Source organism: Silene latifolia, chromosome 4 (genome assembly GCF_048544455.1).
Source record: "Silene latifolia isolate original U9 population chromosome 4, ASM4854445v1, whole genome shotgun sequence".
Taxonomy (NCBI): Eukaryota; Viridiplantae; Streptophyta; class Magnoliopsida; order Caryophyllales; family Caryophyllaceae; genus Silene; species Silene latifolia.
In genome coordinates this window covers 1,138,356-1,162,958 of record NC_133529.1, presented here as the reverse complement: position 1 = coordinate 1,162,958, position 24,603 = coordinate 1,138,356, and the positions used below count along the sequence as shown (strand labels likewise).

The 24,603-nt window shown below is 35.0% G+C and overlaps 2 protein-coding genes across 3 annotated transcripts; one reads left to right on the top strand and one right to left on the bottom strand.

Moving 5' to 3' along the window:
• Positions 1-464: 464 nt before the first annotated feature.
• On the bottom strand, positions 465-9,956 carry LOC141652476 (vacuolar protein sorting-associated protein 52 A-like). Of its 2 annotated transcripts, XM_074459974.1 has the most exons (20): positions 8,203-9,956; positions 7,906-8,000; positions 7,007-7,064; positions 6,569-6,664; positions 6,372-6,473; positions 5,858-5,941; positions 5,565-5,645; positions 5,190-5,333; positions 4,880-4,971; positions 4,159-4,240; positions 3,498-3,686; positions 3,300-3,415; positions 2,956-3,014; positions 2,689-2,789; positions 2,555-2,605; positions 1,987-2,166; positions 1,744-1,878; positions 1,583-1,657; positions 1,104-1,161; positions 465-1,015 (listed from the first exon to the last, which is right to left on the bottom strand). In XM_074459974.1, exons 1-20 carry the CDS (start codon positions 8,233-8,235, stop codon positions 711-713), a joined length of 2,136 nt encoding a protein of 711 aa, XP_074316075.1. In that variant the 5' UTR covers positions 8,236-9,956; the 3' UTR covers positions 465-710. The 2 variants fall into 2 exon arrangements, with proteins under 2 accessions (XP_074316075.1, XP_074316076.1); XM_074459975.1 differs by lacking the exon at positions 5,190-5,333 and having other exon boundaries at positions 8,203-8,459.
• Positions 9,957-10,082: 126 nt separating this feature from the next.
• On the top strand, positions 10,083-13,783 carry LOC141652477 (uncharacterized). The gene is made up of 3 exons (XM_074459977.1): positions 10,083-10,207; positions 10,860-10,957; positions 12,897-13,783. The coding sequence occupies exons 1-3, from the start codon at positions 10,094-10,096 to the stop codon at positions 13,579-13,581; spliced, it is 897 nt and encodes a 298-aa protein (XP_074316078.1). The 5' UTR covers positions 10,083-10,093; the 3' UTR covers positions 13,582-13,783.
• Positions 13,784-24,603: the final 10,820 nt, after the last annotated feature.

Sequence of the window (24,603 nt, the reverse complement as noted above, 5' to 3'; positions counted from 1 at the left end):
TCTTTCAACACAAATTTAAATTAAATAGTTAATTAAAAAAGTTTCATGTTAAAGACTTAAAAGTCAATTTAACTAAAACGAGTATTCATTTCCGACGCTTCATATATTCATCTAGGTTGTATCACTTGTATGAAGTCGTTCCGTACGAAAAATTTGTATGCTTTAAAAATGAGTAATTACTTCTTACATGGGTTAGTCTAATGAGAATTTTTTCACAAAATCATCATACCGAGTATATGAAATTATAATAAACGTTTATTTCTCTGGTTTGCGGACCAATTAGAAAATAAGTCTCTTGTATTCCGATTTTATGATACAACAAATCAGAAAATAAGTATCTTGTATTCCGATTTTACGATACACGGTGTAAAACCACCCATCAGCTCAAGCAATGAGAAGTACGGTGGTTCTAATTACCCCTGTTAACTGAAACTTTCGGAAGGCAGCTTTCACAAAATTATTCGTGATAAAAATAGAAATAAATATTTTCATAAAATGCGGGATGAAACAATTTTAGATTTCGAATCAGAGATTCACAACCTTTCATGCACAAGTAGATGTTCATCTTGATACAAAAATGTTATTAGTATCAAACAAAGCAAACCGGAACCTAATTCTACGTATCCAAGTAAAAATGGATACTTCTGGTTTTGAACCAGCAACTAAAGCGGGGTGAAGCTCGCTTAGAATTAAGAGTATAGGTCAGGAGCCTAGAAAGTCCTCGTGTATTTCCGGATCTCGTGTATAATTAGTTGGATCGAAACCAGATCCTTGTTTAGTGAAGACCCGCCTGGTACCTTTTTAATACACTCGGTCAGCCTGGTGTAGTAGAGGAGTAACTGGGTCAATGAAGCTCTCAAGATATCCATTCCACATAAGAAGTTGCTGAAAGAAGTTATGACATCTTTGTGCATCAACTCTATTGCGTCTTTCCATCTGCTCCCGAAGTCTTTCACTAGGGGCTCGACATCAGCAACCGTGATGGGTTTCTCAGAACTTGATTTTGGATCCTCAGCTAATTAAAAATCGTCACACCCATCATTTTAGTTTTGATAGAGCACAATAAACGAGAAAAGGACACTATGATAAACAAAGATCCTTACATGCCCTTATTTTCACGAACTTAATCAGATCACCGAAGTGCTCCAGCAGTAGCTCTTCCTGCAATGACAAGAAACATATATCAAGCTACAAACAATGACGTTGAGAAAGTGAAGATCCCGGCCATCAAAAGCTAGAGGTAAAACCAATTGAATTAGTTCATAACGAATTAGCATCAAACACGTGATTAAATTAGACAACGGCAAACGTCCTTGGTTGTGTTGCTGTTGGGTCAATTAAGGTACTGATTGATTCGTGTCTGGTCATTTACGGGTTTGAGTCGTGGCTAGTAAGGTTTTTTACTTCAACCTAGTCTTTAAGATTGTTTCGGATCAGGATATTTTTTAGGGTTGATTGTTTCGGATGTTAATCTGGGTCTGGGTTTGCTTCAGGCTGTTTTTTGAGATCTGAGTCGGGTCTATTGGGGGTCGAATCAGTTTTGCTAGGTCTAGTTCATCGAGAAAGACAAAAGGAAACCCACCACAAAAATTGTAGTTTGGCTCTTCAAAACTTCCTCAAAATGTATCTGAACTTTTCCGCCATGTGGATCAGCTTCCTGAAATTCCACAAAGAAACACGATTAGCGAGATTATATCACTAATATCAAATCATGTAGCTCGTCTTTTCTATACAATTACTAACCTTTAAAACAGAAATTGTCATGTCATAATTGTTTATAAGAAATACGCTTTGCAGTTTAGACTTGTGAAACTGTGTGGATAGCTTCATAATCAAATCAAAAACCGCCATCCTGAGTCTTTCCAAGTTCATCTCTAGCTGAAAGATAGGCAAGAATGTTATAAATTAATACAAAAAAAAAAGCGACTTTCTGGAGAAGGCAAAAGCAAATGGAAATATGGAAAAGAACTGTAGAAGCGGGGAGACCTGGCCATCTCCATACTCAACATTGAGATGAATAAGGGAAGCAGTAAATTCGGCATAACGTCTCATGACATAGTGAGGATGAACATCATCTTCCCACAATGTTTTCACATTTGCGCTTCGTAGACTACTGAGGTGCATGTCGAAAACCATCTTGAAACGTGGCCATAGTGAGATGTTCACCTACATACATTATAAAGGCAATAAACAAACAGCTTAAGCATCTTGAAACCATTTAACTCTTAATTCCATCGATGGACCCATTACAAATGAATAACTGCCCTATCTATCACGAAATTCGGGTCAATCTCATGATACTCTTATCAGCCGTCTCATGAGACTGCAAAACATGAGCATCGTGGTGTAAATCCAAGATTCAAGGTCCTTGAAGTTATTTTAACATCGAGCTCACAAGGTGACCACTAACCAGAATAACCAAGTTCATTGCAAATGATGAACAGAAAACAAGTCAAAATTTTCGGTTGGCAAAACACCGTTTTTACTTGTAAGAAGAAAAACATGACTATGTGGTTAAAAAAAAAAAAGCAAGTTACGCAAAAAACATGCACACCTTATCCAGATACGAATCCAAGCAAGGAATGCGCCTCCTTGACATAATAAGCTGAAAGAACAACCTGATTTAGTCAAAAGTACTAAGGGATGATGAAAAACAGTAACTCAAAGATAAGAGGATTAGAGGAATACTCGGTGCTGATGGGTAAGACGGATCATAAGCATTAAGCCAATAGCATCGAATGAATTTGATAAGACTGCACTGAAGTGCTCATCAATAACTGCCAATGGACCTAAAATAGAAGGAACAGTATATATCAGAATGCTTCCTCATAAAGCTTTGAGCAGGAAACATAGAAGGGATATTATATTATTATGTTCCGCAGACTTCAGGTCTGAAATAGAATTATCGTCGATAACTATAGAGTATTTGGCACGAACGAGATGAAATGGCTATACCTGCAAATATCTCATTAAATGACGATTCTTCCCCAAAGAAGTCGCCACAAAAAATATACCTGAAGAATAACAAATTAGATTAAGATGTCGACACAATCAAATACTCCCTTTTGGTTCATCTCAGGCCTCTTTTTATATCTAGTAAAATAAAACGTGAAGTTCTTATAGTAACCTAGTTAAGTACGATAATGATTAGGGTAATGTGGTGTCTCCACATGTAAATTTTTTAAGGGATAATCACTAAATCTTAAATATAATATCCAGTCCAATGGGGGCAAAAATAAATGGGATGGAAGGCTAATCAATTATAAAAACAATGTCATCTTTGTTAAGCAGGTACATACTCAGAACTAGCAGTATCGATTAGCAGCTTGTGGAAGCTCCGAAAAAGCACTTCATAGGGATACTTCTGAGAGCTTGCTTCCGCTATATGGGGAATCAGTGCAGGTTGATCAATTTCCTGAATTTAACAAAAAAAAGGCCAGTGAAGATAAAGAATGATGTCATTGCAGAAGAAGAGACGAAAATGAGAATATAGAAACCTTTAAAATATTAATTCTGTCCCCAAGGGCAAAAACAGAGGAGCGATTCTTCAAAGGCTCTCTTCTTGTTGAGAAAAGCCCAGTGCCCCCTCCTCCGGCTTCAATACCTATTAAATCACTGGATGTCGCAATATCAAGCTGCGATTTCTCCAGGGACTGAATGTAAGCACGGAAATGTGCACTGAGAACCTGAAACACCAACACACATATGACTGATAAGTAAGCTACTGTTAAAACACGCATGTCCCTAGACCTGGCAAATAGGTCATTTGGGCCAGGTTTAGGTAGGATCATTTCGGGTGTGAGCCTTCAGATACGGGTCAGTTTGGGTAGGCTCAACTCAGGTATGGAGCACTGGTCATATTAGAGCAGTGAGTAATGGCATGGTCATTCCGGAATTGATTTGGTCATGGCTATGAATCTATGATGGTTTTTGTCATATACGAGTATATAAACGTAATACGCCATAAAAGATGCACTCTATGGAAAAAAATGCACCACAAGCAATGCAGTGATTGTAAGATTCAATTTTCAATCACAGACCAAAAGGCCCGACGCACACATCATTGGCGGCATTCAAGGACTGTAGAGCACCAATCACCTTAGTGACAAATGGTCTAATAATGATTTCTATCATGATTTTGTATAATCTCATATTTACCTTGTTCATCGTATCAATGTAAGCTGCTCGCACTTCAGTGTACACCTCTTTCCCATGTTCCTTGAGAAAATAAATAACATACCTGTAAATATTATGTTCAAAAGCTCATTTAGGTTCACAAGACTAAAAGCATATTCCTGTTATATTCTAGCAATTCACATTCGGTTCAACGTATATGTCCTACCTAGGTTATTGGTTTAAAGAAAATGCAAATATGAGAGAGGAAGCTCGCTAGAAAATTAACTTTTTTAACCCTCATGATGAGTGGGTTCTCTACTAATAGAGAGACAATGATAACGCTTTTTTGATAACCTCGAATATCTCCCTAATACAAGTGTCGTGGCCAAAACATCTTATCAGATGAAACGAGGGGGTGCATTTTAAGAAAACCCATCAATTAGGTAGCCATGACAAGAATGTAGCCCCCGAAGCAGAAGAGAACAAGTACAATTACATTTACATATGCCGGAATGATAATGCCACGGGGACAATGTCGTTATCCACGGGTCGTTGTCTCACACACGGGTAAGAGACAAGGGCCCATGAATAAAGGCAGTGGTCCCCATGGAAATAGCAATGCCCTACATATAACTGATAATGTACTGAGTAATCATGGGATGTATGGCTCGACTAATAATTGACCAATAGACTAGAAAATAGAAATATTACGAACCTATCTGATTGTATGGTGAACAAGCAGACATTTACAGGAACCACTCACTTGTATTTTAAAAGAACGCTTTGTTGAAGGATCTGTATGTTTGTTTTGGGTTTCCTCAATGCATAAAGCTTCTGAACAATGAACTCAAATACCTACAAAGCGACCAAGACATAAAACCAAAAGTAAATGTGATGCTCGGCTTTAGGAAAGATGAAAACCAAGAAAAATATATTGCCAAGAAGATGCTGGAATAAACTGATCCCAATTTTCCAGTAACTGCTTGACTAATGCAAGCAAAAAAGTTGTTTAAGAAAACAAAGTAATAAGGTTTGTGCTCAAATTTGCTTAATCTCAGTGATCCTAAGGCCACCTTGGAAACTGCCTTCAAACGAAGCTTTTCCAACTCAGGCTGGACATCTTTCAGAGCCATTGATGTATTCACAACGGAATCGGTAACCACAAACTTCAATTTCTTACTGAGTATCTCTAAAGTTCTCATGTACTCATCATTGACCTGCACGAGAATTAAACATCAGTTAACACATCAAACAAGAAAATACAGCTAGACTACTCTGAAAAATAAACAGCAGCACATCACAAGGCATGAACTGAATATCCAATTGAAAGCCGTACTGCAAATAAGAGGGAGCATTGGGCAAGAGCTATTTTATCCAAGGACAGATAAAACTCCATAACCTCCCTCAATAAACATTATGCAAAATAAGGGGCCATAATCGGTAATTACCTCACCATCAACAATAACATCAACCATCCTTGGTGGGATAATAATATCTTCGACAAATTTGGCCAACTTTGATTCTGCAACCTGTTAAAAAATATACAGATGGAACAACATAAAACATTAACGCCTTTTCTGTGATAACCAAAAAATAAACAAAATGGAAAGCACGAGGAAACCGGGGCGGAGGATATCAAGTTGATTAGCACCATTGAGTGAAAAATATTTGCAAATAATATGCTAGATAGCTCTAGTGAGGATTTGTAAAGGCAAGCCCAGAGAATCATCAAAATATATACCTTACGATTCTTCAGCTTCAAACCCATGTCCATTGACTTCTCTTGGAGAACTTTTATATCCGAACTTATCGATCCAATTTCAGCCTATATAGATCAGCAACATTTACAAGAAAATAGTCAGAAGAGCAAGCATGAATGCACCAAGCAATACAAGCTGAGATTAACACTTGATCATCAGGAGTCGGAACTTAGCTAGAAGGAATAGAGAATGTTTCACAGACAAAAGTTGGTAAAAATTCAGAAGAGAGAAGGAATATTGAATGATAAATATACAAGAGGAATACGCATGGCTACTAAAACAGAAACAGCAAGCGTAAGCTGAGCCTACATACGCTCCCTGGATATGAGAATTACACAACATGGAATGCACTCAATTTTGGGTTGATTTGGCCCGACACCACTAACCATCCTCCATTTTGCTCACCTTTAAGCGCAGTCACGGTAAAATTAACTGTACCAATTGCATTCTTGTATAAATCATTAAGAAGAACTTCGCTAGAAAGTTATCACATACCTGAAATCCACTGAGAAGAGATTCCATCTGTGACAAGATGATATCACAGTCGCGAATTTGATCATGAAGTGATAAAAGATTATCGCTTTCTGTTATATAATCCTGCACAGTTAAAAAAGAACTATCAGAGATCGATCACACGAAATATAGCAAACCAAGGAGAATACAGAACTTTAGGAAAAAAAAAGGCTGTAAACCTGAATAGAATCTAGTTCAACTTCTCGCAAGTTTTTCTCAACAGTCTTTGTGTAATCACGTAGTTTAATACCTTTTGAAAGGATGTTAGCTACCACCTGCACAGGAGAAATTACAATGTTTCAAAATGTAAAATAGTACATTCGGAAAAAATAGTCAAATTGCCGACCCCAAATCATTTTGGGATTAAGGTTCTGATGTTGTTGTTGGAAAAAATAGTCAAATAACCACTGGCAGTAAATTAAATGTTCACCGGCTCACCGCTCAGAAACTAAAATTTCACTTCATGATGAGGTTCACTAGTTCCTAATGTTACCAAAAGCAATCTCAAGATGCGGACAATTTCATGTGCAAATTACATCAAATCAAGTAGTAAAAAGAAAAGCAAAGAACTAAATCTGATGATTTCGTGATGTCTCACTAAAAGAGAGAGCACTTACATCATCATCCTTACATTCTTCCAGTTCGTGTTCTAGCCCTTCAAGTGACACGTCATCGCTAGGAAAAAAATAGACAACGGTTAATTAGACTGAAAAGAAGGGAAAGAGATAGCAATGACATTGGATAAAATTTCAAAAAAAGACGCTTGGACTATTTTGATGGAAGATCATGCCAATAAAGTAACTTGCTCCAGTCAACCAGGGTATTAGAGGAATATCTTGCATGGATATAGCAGAAGGAGCCTACTGAAGTTCTTTATAAGTTGTAGAAAAGGAAATATTGAAATTCTCCACACACAAAAAAAGGGTTATTCGGCCAACTCTATATCACTGACTATGTCCTCACTAGTCACAAACTCACAACTCACTGCTCAGCAATTGACTTGATAACTTCTTAGACAGCTTATAATGTTTCCCAACCGAATACTCTGGCGATCTCACACAAGTCTTTTTGTGACACCGCTCCAGTTACCCACAAATTATCAATTAGTATGGTAAGTAATGGTTAGTGGGTATGTCTTACACCTTCGATATGTGAGACCGTCTCCTCTTAAGAACCTAGCTAATACTCCAGAAATCAGAATCCCACTCCAGTAGTAGTGCACTCCTCACTCATCCTGTAACCTACATTACTTCTATCATTGCGCGAAGGAAGCATTAAGCCGCCTTAACATTACAGAAATTGATACTTAACCTTTCTATTACTCCAACAACTTTATCCAACAAATACATCAAACAATCCAACATACAAAAACTATCTACAAGAATCATCACATCAACTCGAATAATAGAGAAAACCCAAGAAACCCTCAATTCAGCAAAACCAAACTTTGATCTTTCTTAATTGAATTTACGCAATCGTAAACAATACCAACTAAAGGAAACACAGAGAATGGCACCTGAGCAAATCTTCATCAAAGGACAAATCTCCAACAAATGCCCCTAAATCAATCACATCCATTTGCCCATCAACATCTCCTCCATTAGAAACATCCTATGATCATTACATACCAAACAAAAAAAAAAAAAATTAAATACTGGGTAATGCAATACATAATTAAATAATATCAGGGTAATCAACCAATCACAAATTAGAGCTCTGAACAAATTATGGGCAATCAAGAACCCTAATAATATCCGAGGATGCATAATTAAATAATGCAATTAAAGCAAAATCAAAGAGAATGAGTTAATACCATTACTTGATTAGCTGATGCAATGTCAGCCATGGAAGATCAAGCGAAACTTCAACGCATTGATCTGGGTGTTTTGTAATTGATTGAAGTTGGGGAGGAAATAAGATGATTGAAATTAGGGTTTATCTAACTAAATGATCTAATTAATGTGTAATGGATTCTGGGATTTGTAATTAAATCGATCAAAATGTTGTCTTTAACTTTGGAGTTTAATTATGTTTGTTTGAGCATCTGCATTTCGTGCGGTCACTGCAATCACTGTGTTTTGCATTCAAGATAGTTATAAAATTTGACAACCATCATCTGAAAATAATTTGGGTTCGATTGACATTAGTTGTATGAAACCGTTTTTGCTAGATTACATTGATGAAATGAAATAAAATAGGGGGATAAAATAGAAAAAATGTTTGAATCTAACTTTAAAAAAAAAAATGATCAAAGATAATGAATTTGGATCAGACTTTCTCAACGTTCGAGTATAAAATTGTGGGAACAGTTTTTAAGAACAAATAATGGGTGTGGGTCTATGGGATGAGTTTGGGCATTGAAGGTGACGAAGGGAGCGGTCGGGGTGGTGTGAGGGAGTGGGTTGAGGCTCGGTGGAGGGAGACAGGGGTGGAGGAGTACAAGAGGTTAGTTCATGACTTCATGGTGTGCTGTTGGGCGATGTGGGAACACCGGTGCTTGATAACAAGGAGGTGACTTCCAAGTGTATTGTTAAGTGAGCTAGGGACATCATCAACGAAATATAGGAGGGCGAGTATGGTGCAGATCGGGGGCTGGGGCAAAGGGGATATAGGGAGGAGGTGGGTGAACACGAGGGGTGGAAAGGCGGAGGAGGGTATGGTCAAAGTGAATGTCGATGCCGAGGTTAAAGCGGGAGAGGGTATGTTGTCCGGAGTTGTTTGTAGGGATGCGAGTGGGGATGTCTTGTGGGTGGTTACTATTGTTCGAGAGCAAGATTGGGAGCCGCATGTTGCTGAGGCGCTAGCGGTGTTAGATGGTCTTCACTCATCTTGAGGAAGCACTTCGAGAAGGGCATCAAGATGTGACGGTGGAGGGACGGTGGAGGGAGATTGCCTACAAGTTATGGAGTTGTTAAAGAAGAAGAAGAGTCGGGGACGGAACATGTTTTCCCTTATTATTGATGACATTTTCGCTCTTTGTTATTCTTGTAGTTCAATTAGCTGATCTTATACCAAATAGGGTGATAATTGCCTAACTCATGATTTGGTTCACGCGTTTCCTAGAGTAGTTGGTAGAACGGTATGGTCGAATAGCTTGCCACAAGATGCAGAGTTGCAAAAAATGTTATAGCTTTTGATTTAATCATTATTGAAGTAAAACCTTTGGATTTTCCCCTAAAAAAAAAAAAGAAAAAGAAAAAGCAATGAACCATGTATAGATTTCTCGAGGTAATCAATATAGAACAAAGTTACGAGTTACAAATAAGTTTCTTGTAAAACCTTAATACAACATTTGAAGGATCTTAATGCAAACACGATCACGTCAATTAATCTAGTCTAAGATGACATTGCACACATGAAGCACCTAATAATTCCACACTTTGACGCAAATACAAGTATCGGGCTACTCGATAATGCCATCAAGCAACCAACTAGTGAAATTCCTTAAAGTACCGGGTTCTTTTGACACAAACACGATAATCTTGCTTAAAACCGTCGACAAAAATGTCGGATTTAGTATCCACAATAATTATTCGAACTTTTAACTCAAAAAACTAAAGTCTAAAATCAACAATCAACAAATAATTTCGTTTTAGAGAAAACAAAAAAAAAAAAAATCCTGGTATTTGCTGATAATTTCAGAAAGCCAAAACTCAACACAAATAAAACAGGAAACAAAATCAGGTAAAAAAATTACAGAAAAAATGCGATCGGAATCAAATTCAGCATCTCCATCTCCAAGTGGGAAAAGAAGCAGAGATCCTGAAGATGAAGTTTATGTTGATAATCTTAATTCCCATAAACGTTATCTTAGTGAGGTATTTATTTCTTCTTTCTATTTTTAATTTCATATAATTTTTATTATCTTGCTGAAAGATTCAATCTTTGTTGATTAATTAGAGAAATATATAATCTTTTGCTAAATGGCACTTCACAAATTCTATTAAATTGAGTAAATTATTGTTTTCTTGAATTTTTTCAGCTGAATTGTGACATCTTTTGACAGTAACTATTATGTATGTGAATTTGTGTAAGGCCGCCTTATATAAGAATTTGTGTAAGACGGGTTTTTAGTAACCGCATTGTCAGTTTTGCTAATGGGAGTGTTACCTATTGGATTACAATGAGCTAGACATTGATGAATTGAGCTTTTTAAGTTAAAAAGGTGACATCTTTTGACAGGAGGTAGTATGAGTTCAAGAATTTGTGTAAGACGGGTTTTTGGTAGCCGCATTGTCAGCTTTACAATGAGCTAGACATTGTTAGAGGAAGGATTATGTTTGTTGGGATAAGAGAATTCAAAATTGAATCTGAAAATTCGGGTGTTTTGAAAGGATTGAAAAGGGTATAGTGATTGATAGGGATGAGGGTTTCGAGTTGTTGGATAATTCTTGTTTCTTGGCCATCTGCATTGTGGAAATGTTGTTGTTTTGTTTGAGTTAGTGCTAAACATGATGGGAAATGTTTCAGATGATGGCATCGAGTTTGAATGGATTGACTGTGGGAGACGCGATGCCTGAAACTATTATGGATTCTCCAGCGAGGTCTGAAAGCATGTGCTATCTGAGGTGAGGTGATTTGTTTATGTTATGTTTCGTGTAGCTTTAGCTTTGTGTATGTTGCTTCGACTCTTCAGTTTTTGGGTCATACCAATGTCTGACGTGACACTCACGAATATGGGTGTGTTATCCTTATCTGTCCCTTCCTAGATCTTACACGGACCCTTGCTTATAAGAAATAGAAATGGAGTCTCGCATGTCTGTAAAGGAGTAGACTGATATATGAATCCTGGTATGATTTTTAACATTTTGGGTGCATTATTCGCGTATACAGATTATGATCTCTTGATGCATGCATGACAATTGGAAGAAAGAGCATCATTTTTTTTTAATTATAAACCATGAGTTTGTCTGGATAAAAAAAATAGAGGGAAGGGAAGGGTAGACGGAAAAGGGGAGGGAATAGGACGGTCAGGAAGGGGAGGGGAATGGAGGGGGTGAGTTTTCTTCCGAATCTTTCATTTGTTGGAAGGGAAATGGTTCGCCTTGTAGGAGGAAAAATTTCTCCACTTCCGTTCCTTCAAATCTCCCACCTTCATTTTGCTATCCAAACAATGTAAATTGTCTCCCTCCAAATTCCTTCGCTCCCTTCCCCTCCAAACTCCCTTATCCAAACAGAGGGTTAGATATGGAGAGCGTTATTGTCCTCTCCTAATGAAGTACTGAAGGGCTACCATCAAATGTCCAACTTGGATGTCTCGTGTCTGAACTCTTAACACCAAGAAGGCAAGAAACATTTCATGAAAGAAAAACGCTTCGCAAGCAAAAGGATTGTTAAAATATATACAAGCAAGAATCAGTCATTTCTTGCAGTACTATAACGATTGCCACATGCTGCAATCTATCAGACTGAAAACGATTGCCACATGCTACAATCTGCGTCAGACAATATAACATACTGTATAAAAGAGACATAATGGTTTTGGTTCACCTTTTGAGGCACTAGGACTCTCCTGAAATTAGGAGACGGGTATGGGTACACGTCTTCAAGATACCATCAAGATGAAAAAGGATAAGCAACAACACTAGCTGCTAGGCATGCCTTTCTAGCCTAGATTACCCAAAATGCCGTATTGGTCATGTTTTGGTAACAATTGCAGTATCGGGAATGTAGGGATGTCACGTAAATACGTAATGTATGTTATTTTTTGTGGCCGATGGCTGTAATTTCAAAAACGTTTACCCACCATGAGAACTTTTCACTTCTAAAAATTGAATTTTGTTTAGGTTTTGTAACTTAGTATCTGTTATTATCTTTTATGCCTATGCCCTATTTTTCACAAATACATTCAATCTCCAAATCTGTCTCTTTACCAAAAAAATTTCAAAAACTAGTGAGTAGTACTCTAATTTTCATAAGCTCTGTAATATATGGTAAAGTGTCGGTGAAATTTGAAGTATAGCTTGCCCTGCCTCAAATCTCAGGGTATTCTGATAGGGCATTATACAACGGGAAATAATGTCACGGAAGGTTGAAATTCCGCTTTGTAACAGGCGAGCTTGTATACCATCTTCTGGTGTAATAAAGATAAAGTTATAAACTCCTAGTTGGGGGAAGAAAGAGGAGCTATCACATTTTGTGTTTGTGCTCTCAACAAGGTTCTTTAGAGTGTGTCGTTAATTATATCAGTTTCCACCAGTTTTGGTGTCGACTAAGATCTTGTCAACGAAAAAATTTCCACTTGTGGCTGTTAATATAACTCTATAAGCTATGCAAGTACATCACATTTCTTTTCCCTATTAACTCATATGGCCATCTGTCCGGTGATAACTAAGTTGTCGTAGTATGGTCAGTCATTGGTCAATTCACCTTATAGCAATCGGTGTCTTCTGACATTAGAAAGAAAATTTTCTCGTCAGCTTTCCCCAGTTTTGTGGTTAGAAATTTAAAATTTAGGGAACCTGAGAAATAAGTTTTGTGGTTAACAATGTAACATTATTATTGCAGAGATGAAATGGCCTTGCAGTATTCACCAATGTCAGAAGACTTGGACGACATGAGGTATTACGAAACTCCAATGAGCGCTTGCTCATCGCAATCCGAAAGCCGTCCTACGAGTCCTGTCTCTCCATACCGATATAAGCCGATGGGTGCATGCTGTAGTCCTCCCAACACTTCTCTGCCCTCTTCAGAACCTCGTCAAAGAGGTTCAGATACCGAAGCTAGATTTCCCTCGTCGCCCAGTGATATATGCCACTCGAGCGACTTACGAAAAACAGCTCTTTTACGGTCTGTGCAAATGAGAGCTCAACCTTCATGCTCCTCTTCCTTTGATCTAGGGTTTAATAGCGGAGTTGAAACACGGTCTTGCTCGTACCTTAAACCCTTGGGTGATGTTCGGGATTATCATGGTGAAAGATGTTCTTCAATGGGTTCTTATATGAAACCATTGGAAGATGAACATGAGTACCATCTTGGAGCATGCTCTTCTATGGCTTCTTCCGAGTCCAGCTTTAATGGAGTGCAGGAACCAATGAAAGCATTGGGAAATGAAGGACACCATGTTGAAGGATGTTCGTCTCTAGGTTCCTCTGAGCCTGTCTTTACTCCAACCCCTGATTCTATGCTTAGTATTCAAGATGAACCGCTATCGTGCTCATATATGAAACCTTTGGACGATGGATGTAAGTAATATGTTGTGTCCCCGCCACAGTAACTGTTGTTCAGTATGTACGAGCGACATGTTTGGTGTAGACCTACTCGTTTGATATTAGAAGTTGTACAGGGAACAGGTCGCATGTTTTTGGTATGTTACTCGGACTTTTCATATGACATTGCGCACTCATATTGTACTATCGACATTTTGACTATTATGACGGGAAGATTTTGACTGCGATAGTAAAGTTCGTAAATGTATACAAACCATTGCTATTTTCGCGGTATTTTCCCATGTTATGGCGAACTTTTTTTTTTTTTTTTTTTTTTTTTTTTTTGTTACCTTGGCACGAGACGTAGTAAGAGTTTTTGTTTACATATATTTTGTGTAAAACTGTTTTTCCAGTATCAATGAGATGGCGGGATATGTCGAGTTTCTAAGGTTTCGTAAGAAGTGTTCAACAAAGCTTACCCCAGAAATCGACATTTCTCACCTCGTCCAACCCGAAAGAGAACCCTTTTTTTAGCCATAAAATGGATCGGACGAGAGCCTTGACCCATACCGTACCCAACATGTACCCGGGTTTTGTTTAATCAGGATACGGGCTTTTTTTCTACCAGGCTTATTGGGCAAAACCTGAGATAATTGGACTGTGTTGAATTGGGCTAACAGACTTGGGTCATTTGATCTCATAACATCCATATAAACACACAGACTTCCTGGCGCCTAAATACGTTGGAGTAAGTCTGCTGTAAAACGATTTTAAAATGAAATATAGAGTAGAACCTAAAGTTGGCATAAAGGGCCGCGGGCCGGTGGGCGGCCCGGCCCGCCAAGAAAATTGAGGAAGCACGGGCACGGCACGGCACGATTGGGCTTGAGACGGGCTCCGACGCGATTTTCTTCAGAATTCCGTGCCCAGGCACGACACGGCCCAGGCACGACACGGCCCAGGCACGCACCAGGCACAACGGGCTTGGCACGGCCCGGCCCGAAGAATGGCCCATTGATCATTATTTATTAAACAAAAAGTACATTATATTTAATAAAATATATATTTAAACCATTAATCATCATTTATTAAACAAAAAGTACTAAAAATATATCAATTATATAACGTTTTTTTTTTAAATAAAAAAAATATTAAAGCACATAGGCCGGCCCATGGACAAGGCACGAAAAGCCCATGGGCCAGGCACGGCCCGAGCACGAAAATGGTCGTGCCTTGAGCGGGCTGCGGCGTAGGTTTGGATCAGTGGGCCTGGCACGACACGGCCCGAGGAGCTCAATATCCGTGCCTGGGCCGGGCCAATTTTGGGGGAAGGCACGACGGGCCGGCCCAGCACGACCCATTGCCTACTCTAGTAAAACCATAAACAAACACCTTGATGCCGTATTATAGAAAGTGGCAGTTAGTGAAAGTTATTTTAGTTGTGTTATTTATGTAAAATATCACTTGGTTTTACAATAACACTTACATAAAACAGTTTTATATAAGAATTATTGTTTTTAATATGCTAATGATCCAAAAATGAAAAATAGATATATTCGGGAAATTCTCTCATGACAAATTATCAAACTGTCTAATATTCCAATTTCTCATAGTAAAATGCTTTGTTAGTATATCCATTTCATATCTTTATTAATTATATTTCACTAAATACATTATAGAAAAACCTTATTATTAGTCATCTCGGTAATATTGTTCTTTTGGACTAAAATGAGATAAACAGAAATGAACTGAATTGAAATTTGCTCAGATAAAGTTAGCTGAACTGAATTGAAACGAGCTAAAATTAATCCCAAAAGAATAGGGTTGTCAATAAATATTACTCTGTAATATGAATGAAGTCTTAGGCCCTTTTCTTTTGGACTTAAAGTCACTTAATTTAAGTTAACTTCAGATCCTATAAGTTAAGTTAAGTTCAGTTCAGATCCTATAAGTTCAGTTCAGTTCAGATCCTATAATTTCAGTTCAGTTCAGATCCTATAAGTTCAATTCAGTTCAGTTCAGATCCTATACGTCACTTAATTTAAGTTCAGTTCAGATTCTATAAGTTCAGTTCAGTTCAGTTCAAATCCTATAAGTTCAGTTAAGTTCAGATCCTATAAATTCAGTTAAGTTCAGATCCTATAAGTTCAGTTCAGATCCTATAAGTTTAGATCTTATAAGTTCAGTTCAGTTCAGATCCTATAAATTTCAGTCCAAAAGACCAGGGCCTTAGATTCTTAAATTACACGTCAATAATTAGTTGATGATGATAATGATATTTGTATCGTTTAATCTTTGTCTAATGAAGACGAGTGTTAGGATTAAGGTAGAAATTATAGTAACGTGGAAACATTGTAGTTTAATTAAGTGTACCATGCACTATCACATTATTCACATACTCACGTCTGTCTCAATTTTTGTCGATTTCTCTCAATTCTCGTTACTTACCCTTCTTTCTAAACTCTAAAAGTCCGCTTTTAATTTCCAACTCCAACTTCCATGATGCACGTGTTGGTTGATGCTAAAGCCTAAACAGTAGGTCTCTCTTGTAACGGGTAAATCCGTCACAAGCTTGATAATGACGGATTATATATCACTCATATGGGTAATAAGACAAAAATTAGACTGCCTACGGAATCACAAATAATTTTTCTTTATCTAACCATGTGAGTTTTATTTGACTAGTCACAAATTAGAATTTGTGAAACAATAATATATACCTACTGTTTCAGTTTATTTGTCATTTTAGAAAAGATCAAATTTTCTTTATACTTTACATGTCCTTTTTCCATTTTTCCTTAATTCTTATGAAATCTTCTAAAATGACAAATAAAAAAATGGAGGGAATAATATTATAGTATCAGGTATTTCTATTTCATACCTTCGGAAGTAATACAACCAACTGAAATAATTTGAACCAATCTTATACGTATTGTATTTGAGTTAAATTGTGAATTTTTCACCTGAACATTTAGAAAAATCTAACTGAATTTATATGTATTTTATTTATACAAGTTACGCTGCAATTCTTTAAATTCAACAATTATGTGAAGGATCTATCTAATTTTATATCATGTCTCATAAACTCTAATTTTTAACCGATTCTATACGCATTATTTCTGAGTTAAATTGTGAATTCTTCAGCTCATCATTTATGAGAGAAATCTAACTGAATTTATATGCATTTTATATGAGTTACGTTGTAATTCTTTAAACTCAACAATTATGTGAAGGAGCTATCTAATTTTACGTCATGTCTCATAAACTTTACCACAAAGCTCAAAAAAATTTATTATAGAGTTCATAAACACAAAGCTAGCAGTACATACAACTGATGGTATAATCTATCAGTTGATAGCCTAATTCGTACATTTTCAAAGGGTCACATTCGGACTTTAATGTCACTATAAGGGCACACATCAATAGTGATCTTGCAAAATCGTTGCTATCGTAATCACTAGCTGGTTTTGATTGTTTTTGCCCACATAATACGAGCCAAGATCCTGTATCTCATTTATTTATTGTGTTTTAATTTGTGACTTAATAAGGCTTCAATATAGATACACCTTAATACCTTATCACCCTGAAATTTTACTAGTTTAGGGTATTAATCTCAAAACTTTATAAGTGGTCGATATGCTACTAGCTAGGATTTTTTTTTTTTTTTTTTTTTTGGTGTATACCACCTAGAGGTGTACAACGTGGTGAGCTACCCAGCCCAACCCGGGTATGTGGGCCGAAAAAAAGTGGCCCGTTCAGCACACGGCTCAGTCCGGTCATCCCTTAGTGCCGGGCTAGTGCCACGACTTCCCTAGCCCGGCCCGGTCCAAACACAAAATAAAATAAAAATAGAGAGGCCTAGCTCGGCCCGACACTAGCCCGTTACTGAGTGGGCCGGTTTAGTGCCAGGCAAAACTGGCCCAGCCCGGTCCTCATATAGTGCTGGGTCAGTGCCGCACTCACCCAGCTCAGCCCGGCCTAGCCCGCCCCTTGGCCCGGCCTAGCCCGCAGTGGCCCGACCCAGTGTACACCCCTAATACCCCCAGATTTAGTCCAGATTCAAGTGGGATAGGACTATCATGACATTAAAGCTCTCAGGGTTGAACCTAATATCTCCCTTGTTAAGCCAGCTAGAATAACTCTGGCTTTTACCCGTTAATCTAAGTGCTACTAGGAATTAGCTAGTCGATCAATTCTTTACAGCTGTTTGTATTGTGTACCAATATCATCTTTATTACAGTACAAAGGGCTAAAAGTAAGTAACTTATACATGTAGTGTCGAAACCTTAGTGATAAGACAAAGCTATTTTGGACAATAGGTATTAATAAGCTTTAATCCCTTTCATCGCTCCTATATAGTATTGCCCTTGTGGCTCATTTCACATAGAAATCATCTAGCATATATTAGAGCTATAGTTTGCGATAAAAAAAAAAAAAAAAGAAAAAAAATTGGGGTGTACATTAATGTAGGCTATGGTTGGAGGTGGTGATATCGATGATACTACCCGGCGAAATCATAGGAAAAAAAAACAGAGAGAAAACCAAGGTGCACAAGGGTATGTTACTATGTTTATTCACCTTTCACAATCATAATCAATATAAACTACCAAATTGTATGACCTTTATTTAGCCATGCAAAGGGCATAATTCCTTTTGTATTTGGGAATGTACCTTAACAAACCCATTACTTGTATAAATGTTGTCACACCCTTTTCGACCTCTATTTGTGTATTATACATCGTGGTCCATTAGCCAAGTTGTGCGACATGGCTAGATCATTCATTTCTCTTGACAATTGCATGCATTCATATATATATAATTGAGATAAAAATGATAGACATTATATGCTACATACACTTGTACTAATGCTTGTTAACCACTTTGGTATTAGGTAACATGGTTGAATTTATTAGGGTTTTGGATGAGTTGGAACTATGCATATTATGTTTTTCTTCGAAGATATGTAGTTTAATCAGTGGTGGAGTAAAAGGGGGTTAACGGGTGCCCGTTCTTGATAAAAATTGAAAACTTTAGGAAAATTAGTTAGGTACATTGAGAGTACAAGTCAATTAAACATTCCCAAAATATACATAGTTATGTACTAAATCCATGATCATATTCATCATTTTATAGGCAAGACAAACTTTTCTATTTAAGAAATGTTTTTGATGATAATTTAATCCTTCACACTTAATTTGGTCCACTTATATCATCCAATAATCTCTCCTCTTTTCTTGGTCTTTGTACCAAAACCAAAGATAATGAAATGATCGAGACGGAGGTAGTACGACTCATCCTCCTTATACTAAGAGAATAAAATTTATCTAAAGTTTTCCCTCCAAAATGCTCAAGCTTATATATGGAAACAATTTAGATTTTCATTTATTAAACTAATTTTTCATTTAAAATAATCTTTTCATCATTAAACTTAAAAATATACTAATATTTTTTTTACAAAAATGAAAAAAAAATTGGTATAAAACTATAATCTATACACATAAACTGTATCTCTTATTATTAACTTCGTGACGAAAAAATAATTTATTAAAATAATTTGAGGTAGTTAAAATATTTTCATGAAAAACACACTTTATGGAATTACTTAATTCTCTTGATTAATTTTAAGATTAATTATTTTTAAAAAAAATTCATGAGATATAAATCTAAAATCTATAAGTAATATGGTAAAAATTAAAAAGCCTATATTTATCACGCATTTACGAGGAATCTACACTAGTTTTAGAATAATTGAGCATCCTTAGAGCTTATAAAATGAATAATCATCTCTCATTCTTTGCAAAGTTGGCCCAAGTCCATTTTTCTCTTTGCTTGAGAAACTGCAAAAGATTTTTCTTATATATTTAAATAGTATGATATTTGACTCATATATTAATGTTAAAGCAGAATAATACATCTGTTTTAAAAGAGACTACTCCTAATTGTTAAAAAAAGTTTTGACAATCGATGCAAAGAGAGAAATTGACCTTTCAACTAACACATTACACGCCAAGCAAAACATTTAAGTGATGCAACCCTATGAGTGACATATACTTTTAAGACTATTCAGACAACTTCATTACTTGATTCACATGATCACGATTCGCGATCGCCTATCCTTCACTTGAATTGCCATGTTGAGACAATTTCAATAGTTCAATGCTTAGGCCTTTAGGTGAAATATGGTTATAGCATAATATATACTGTAGTAATGATTATTGTATGAAAAAGACGGTTTTATAGAGTAAAACAGTCCATTTATAGTTACTTCTTTATTGTTAAAATCATGTTGTAAGATAGCCTTAGCTTATTTGTTAATTACAACGATAAATTGGGCGATAATCTTTTAACTGAAATTAACTGAGTTGAATTATTAATAGAAAATTAAAATGAATTGAGATGATCTAAAGATAATTGAATTGTATTGTACTCTTTTATCCCGGTTATTTGTTTATCTATTTTATTTTAGGGTGTTTTATTTATTTGTTTATCTTCTATATTAGAAAGGTTTTTTATAGGTAACTAGGTTTGTGACCCGTGAAATTCACGGGTTTATCTGTTTTAATTTTGTTATTTTTATCTTTTTATTTAGACTTGTCTGAGCAATTAGTTGATCCATTAAAAAAATATAGTCTTGGAATACATAAAAGTTAGTCGGTTAGTGTCTTATTTCTTTGACAACTGGTTTATTTTCAAAATTATATATTGTACTTTAGTTGTTTATTTTGATTAATATACTAATAACATGTGGTTTTAAAAAAAAATTATCTTTAATAAGTCCAGTAATTCAATAAATGCTTAAGATTACCTTTTAATTAGATTGTATAGATTATGTAATAAATTTTCTATGTGAAAGCTTGAATGTCCCTTTGTCATTTAGGTCAATAAAGTTAGTACGTGAAGACGAAAGAGTATATTAATCCATAATATTAAATTATTGATCCTTTTTTTTTTAGAATAATAAATCTCAAAATGTAAGGAGTTAAGAAGATATAGAATTATAAGACTTTTTATCTTCTCAATCTTTTAATTCTCATAAATCATATTTTCTAATAGTAGCATAATTATGAAGTTTAATAAATGATAATCTTAATATATCGTTTATATCAATTTATCAAAAATCCTAAATTTTAAAATTTTGCAAAAAAGATAAAATGAGTTAAATGGTAGCCTACTACAAATCTCATTGCAATCTCATTTGTGTTATAAGACATACACACAAGATAATATGACATGTACGCATAAGTATTAGACAATAATTTACATTTAGCTATTATCAATACCAAAAGAGATTTTTTTTGTTCAACTTGTTAATAAGATTGAGATTCTCGCAACTCCAATTTCATTCTATGACAGCTAATTTTTCAAAGAAAAAATGATGAATACAAAAATAACACATACCCAAATAAAACATATAGTTGAATGTTTCTGAAATAATAAAAAAAAATTATGAACCTAAAAGTAATTACTCATTCACATTCATGTTGTCAATCTTGTAGTTAGTTTATAACATAGTATTGAGTAGGGTTTTTTGTCAAACACAACCTTTAAAAAAAAAATTTCCAAACACCACCTTTAAAAAAAAGTGTGTAAAACACAACCTTTAATAAAATTTTTGTTGTCAAACATGACTTTTTGGCTGAAGGACTTAGCATTTTGCAATGGGGTAAATTTCAATCGATATTTGGGATAGCAAACGATGTCGATTTGAGGTGTTCTTAGACTCGTTGGAAAGGTCGAAATACAAGCTTTCCATGGGTTATCAACACGATGGTCAAAAGTGGCCTTATGTGGGATCTATTGTTGTCTAAAGTAAGGCTGGTCGGAGAGATTAGCGAGTGGTCGGGGATTTTTAGTGGGTCTTTTAAAGAGGTTATGATGCTTTGTTTGGTTTGAAAATTGGTATGTAGGTAGCGGGGAGTGTAAGGTAGGCCGTAGTTGTGTTGTTTTTTGTGGTTGTTGGTTACAAGTGGTGGTTCGAGGGGAGTTAATTTGAAGGTAAAAAAACATTCAAAAGAATGTCAAAGTATGATTTCTTTTTTGTGGGTGAATTCACTCACCTCAAACCAGCACTTACAACAAATAACCACAAAAAACAACACAACTACGGCCTACCTTACACTCCCCGCTACCTACATACCAATTTTCAGACCAAACAAAGCATCATAACCTCTTTAAAAGACCCACTAAAATCCCCGACCACTCGTTAATCCCTCCGACCAGCCTTATTTTACACAACAATAGGCCCCACATAAGGCCGCCTTTGACCATCGTATTAATAACCCCTGGAAAGCTTGTATTTCCACCTTTCCAACGAGTCCAAAAACGCCTAAAACCGACATCGTTTGCTTTCTCAAACATCGACTGAAAGTTACCCCATTACAAAATGTTAAGTCCTTCAGCCAAAAAGTCGTGTTTGACAACAAAAAATTTATTAAAGGTTGTGTTTTACAAACTTTTTTTTAAAGGTGGTGTTTGGAAGAATTTTTTTTTTAAAGGTTGTGTTTGACAAAAAAAACCTATTGAGTATAATGGGGGGAGTATTTGTTTAAGCAATTATAGTATTTCTCTTCTTCATATAGTCTTCTTTCTCCAATTAACTATCCATACAAAAAAAATCCACTGAGTGATTAATAACAAATAAAATGGTGGAATTTGATTTATGTAATATTAACCTTGTCGTTATAAATTTAAGTTTTCTCTTAAATAAGGTAAGAAATAGGCATTGAATTATAAAGATATAAGTATATTTACCTTTGAATAGTTCAACTCTACAAATCATGATAGTCTCTAAATTAAAACAAAATTACATATATATTAAGGTTAAAAATTTGGAGATTACTTCAAACCAATCGAACTTAAAATAAATAAATAAATTATTAATTTAAAAACCTTAATACACTTACCTTAATGTTGATACAATGATAAGAAAGATTATTGACACACACATACAATTCTTTTGGCAATAGGGGTAAAAAAAATTTTGGCTTCAATTTTGGATCACAAATGTTGCCTTCCATAAAACATTTATATAGCAAATGAGGATGCATTTTATAACTTTTAGACTTTTTTTATTATTTTTATTATCAAATTTAATATATACAAAAATATGTAGAAAGGTTTCATGACTTTTGAGTATTCGTTTTCATTATTAGCATATTTATTATAGACATAAATATAGAGTAAATAGAAATAAAATGTAAAAGTTTTTTTTTTTTTTTTTACAAAATTCACATTACATGAGAATTGTTTAGGGAGTTATCTTACGAAACTAAAAGAGGTGGATATTTTGCCTTGCCTTTTATTTATAAATTATATTTATAGATTTATTTATTTATCAAATTTAACAAAATTGTGCAAGTTTATTTCAATAAAATTTAAGAGGGAGTTGCACATATAAACAGTTTAAAATTAGAGTGATGTAAATTTTTAATTTTTCGTTTAACCTATTCTAGTTTTAAAAAGTAAAATATTAATGTTTAATGTTAAGTATGTTATTATTTGCTCTTATTATTTACAAATTATTTATTATTTTATAAATGGTGTAAAATTATAATTATGTGATATTTATTTGTTGCTTAAAATATTTTAACAATAAACGTAAAAATTTTAAATTTAGTATGGATTTATTTTTAATGTTTGTTTAATTTATCTAAAAATTTAAAAAAACCAAAGTTAATATTTGTTATGCAATTTGCATTTAATGGTTCAAAAAAATTTTCTTTTTAAATAAGAAATAATAACGTGGCTTTCTATAATTGGTGACGTGGAATTTTGGTTATGCAAGGTGACATTTAGTAATGCGAGGTGGCATTGTCTACGTGGCTTTTAAGATTTACCCTTTTAATAATATTTATAGATTTGATCACACACCCATTATGATTCACTTGTCATCCATTAACCACCTTCTCAAATGGTTTTGTTCCCTTTCCTTCGTCTTTGTATCAAAATAAAAGGTAAACAAATGATAGAATAAAGGGACTACTAAATTTAAAAATAAGTAGGAGTAAAGTCTAAGAAAGGAGGGGTGAAATCAAACATTGCCCGTATTAGGGTTAGAACTTAAAAACCTAATCGCCAACCAAAATTATTGAACTTGTGACTTCTTTTACACCAAAGTACACAAGTGGATGATGATATCAAGTCTCAAAAAGTAATGGCAATAGTTATATGTTTAATTCAATGTCAAACTAATACACCATTGCAACATAAAAAAAAAATTACGCAAATATTCCTTATATATATATATATACACTTCTATTGAACAAAATAAATGATTCATTTCGATCCATTATCACTTATAATTATATAGTATCCCATTATTCAAAGGGCTAACAATAATATTAAATGCATAATAGATAAACTGATATTTCTCGGTTACAAACACCACAAACTCTTATTTAAGACGAAAGTATCCGTCTTAAACTTTAAAAATGGTCAAATATATATCAACTCATATCATTATATGATAAATCATTCAAAAAATTCCAAAGTTTTATCTTTATTACCGCTAAGTTGAAAAATAGGCAAGCAACAAGCTTAAGCTAGGAATCATGAAATTCAACTCGTATCGTCATCGGCAATTCATGGACTATACAACCAGTTGTATATGTTGTACGGTGTAGAATCTGAGCTTTGTGATTAAGTATCCAAACTTTATGTTAAAGAATATGAGCTTTATTAGAAAGTATTGAACTCATTCATTTACACATTAAAAACATGAACTTTGAATTAGCTCAAAAAGATTACATATAAGCTCAGATTCTTATACCTTGGTTGTACAATGCTTATGGTACAACTGGATGTATAATCCTATTTGTGCAATTGTGCGAGACTTTGACATCACATTGGAAAAAGTGAATTTCTAGCATCACTAAATACGGAAAGTCTGTCTTGTAACGGGCATAGTCGTCACAAACTTGTGACACTTCAAATACTATCTATGTGGGTAGATAAAACAAAAAAGAATATTACTCCCTTGATACTATGCTTTTGTTGTATCTACCTATTGACCTGTCATAAACTTATAACGGATATATATCTAATCCGTTACAATTGAGAACTTTTAA

Bases quoted from the DNA above. Each gene is read 5' to 3' on its own strand.
- LOC141652477 (XM_074459977.1), top strand. From the start codon at position 10,094: ATGCGATCGGAATCAAATTCAGCATCTCCATCTCCAAGTGGGAAAAGA. The intron at 10,208-10,859 runs GTATTTATTTCT...GAAATGTTTCAG, and splicing joins ATAAACGTTATCTTAGTGAG to ATGATGGCATCGAGTTTGAA. The intron at 10,958-12,896 runs GTGAGGTGATTT...TTATTATTGCAG, and splicing joins GAAAGCATGTGCTATCTGAG to AGATGAAATGGCCTTGCAGT.
- LOC141652476 (XM_074459974.1), bottom strand. From the start codon at position 8,235: ATGGCTGACATTGCATCAGCTAATCAAGTAATG. The intron at 2,167-2,554 runs GTGTGCATGTTT...TAATGTATGTAG, and splicing joins TGGATTCGTATCTGGATAAG to GTGAACATCTCACTATGGCC. The intron at 1,658-1,743 runs GTTAGTAATTGT...GTGGAATTTCAG, and splicing joins TGACAATTTCTGTTTTAAAG to GAAGCTGATCCACATGGCGG.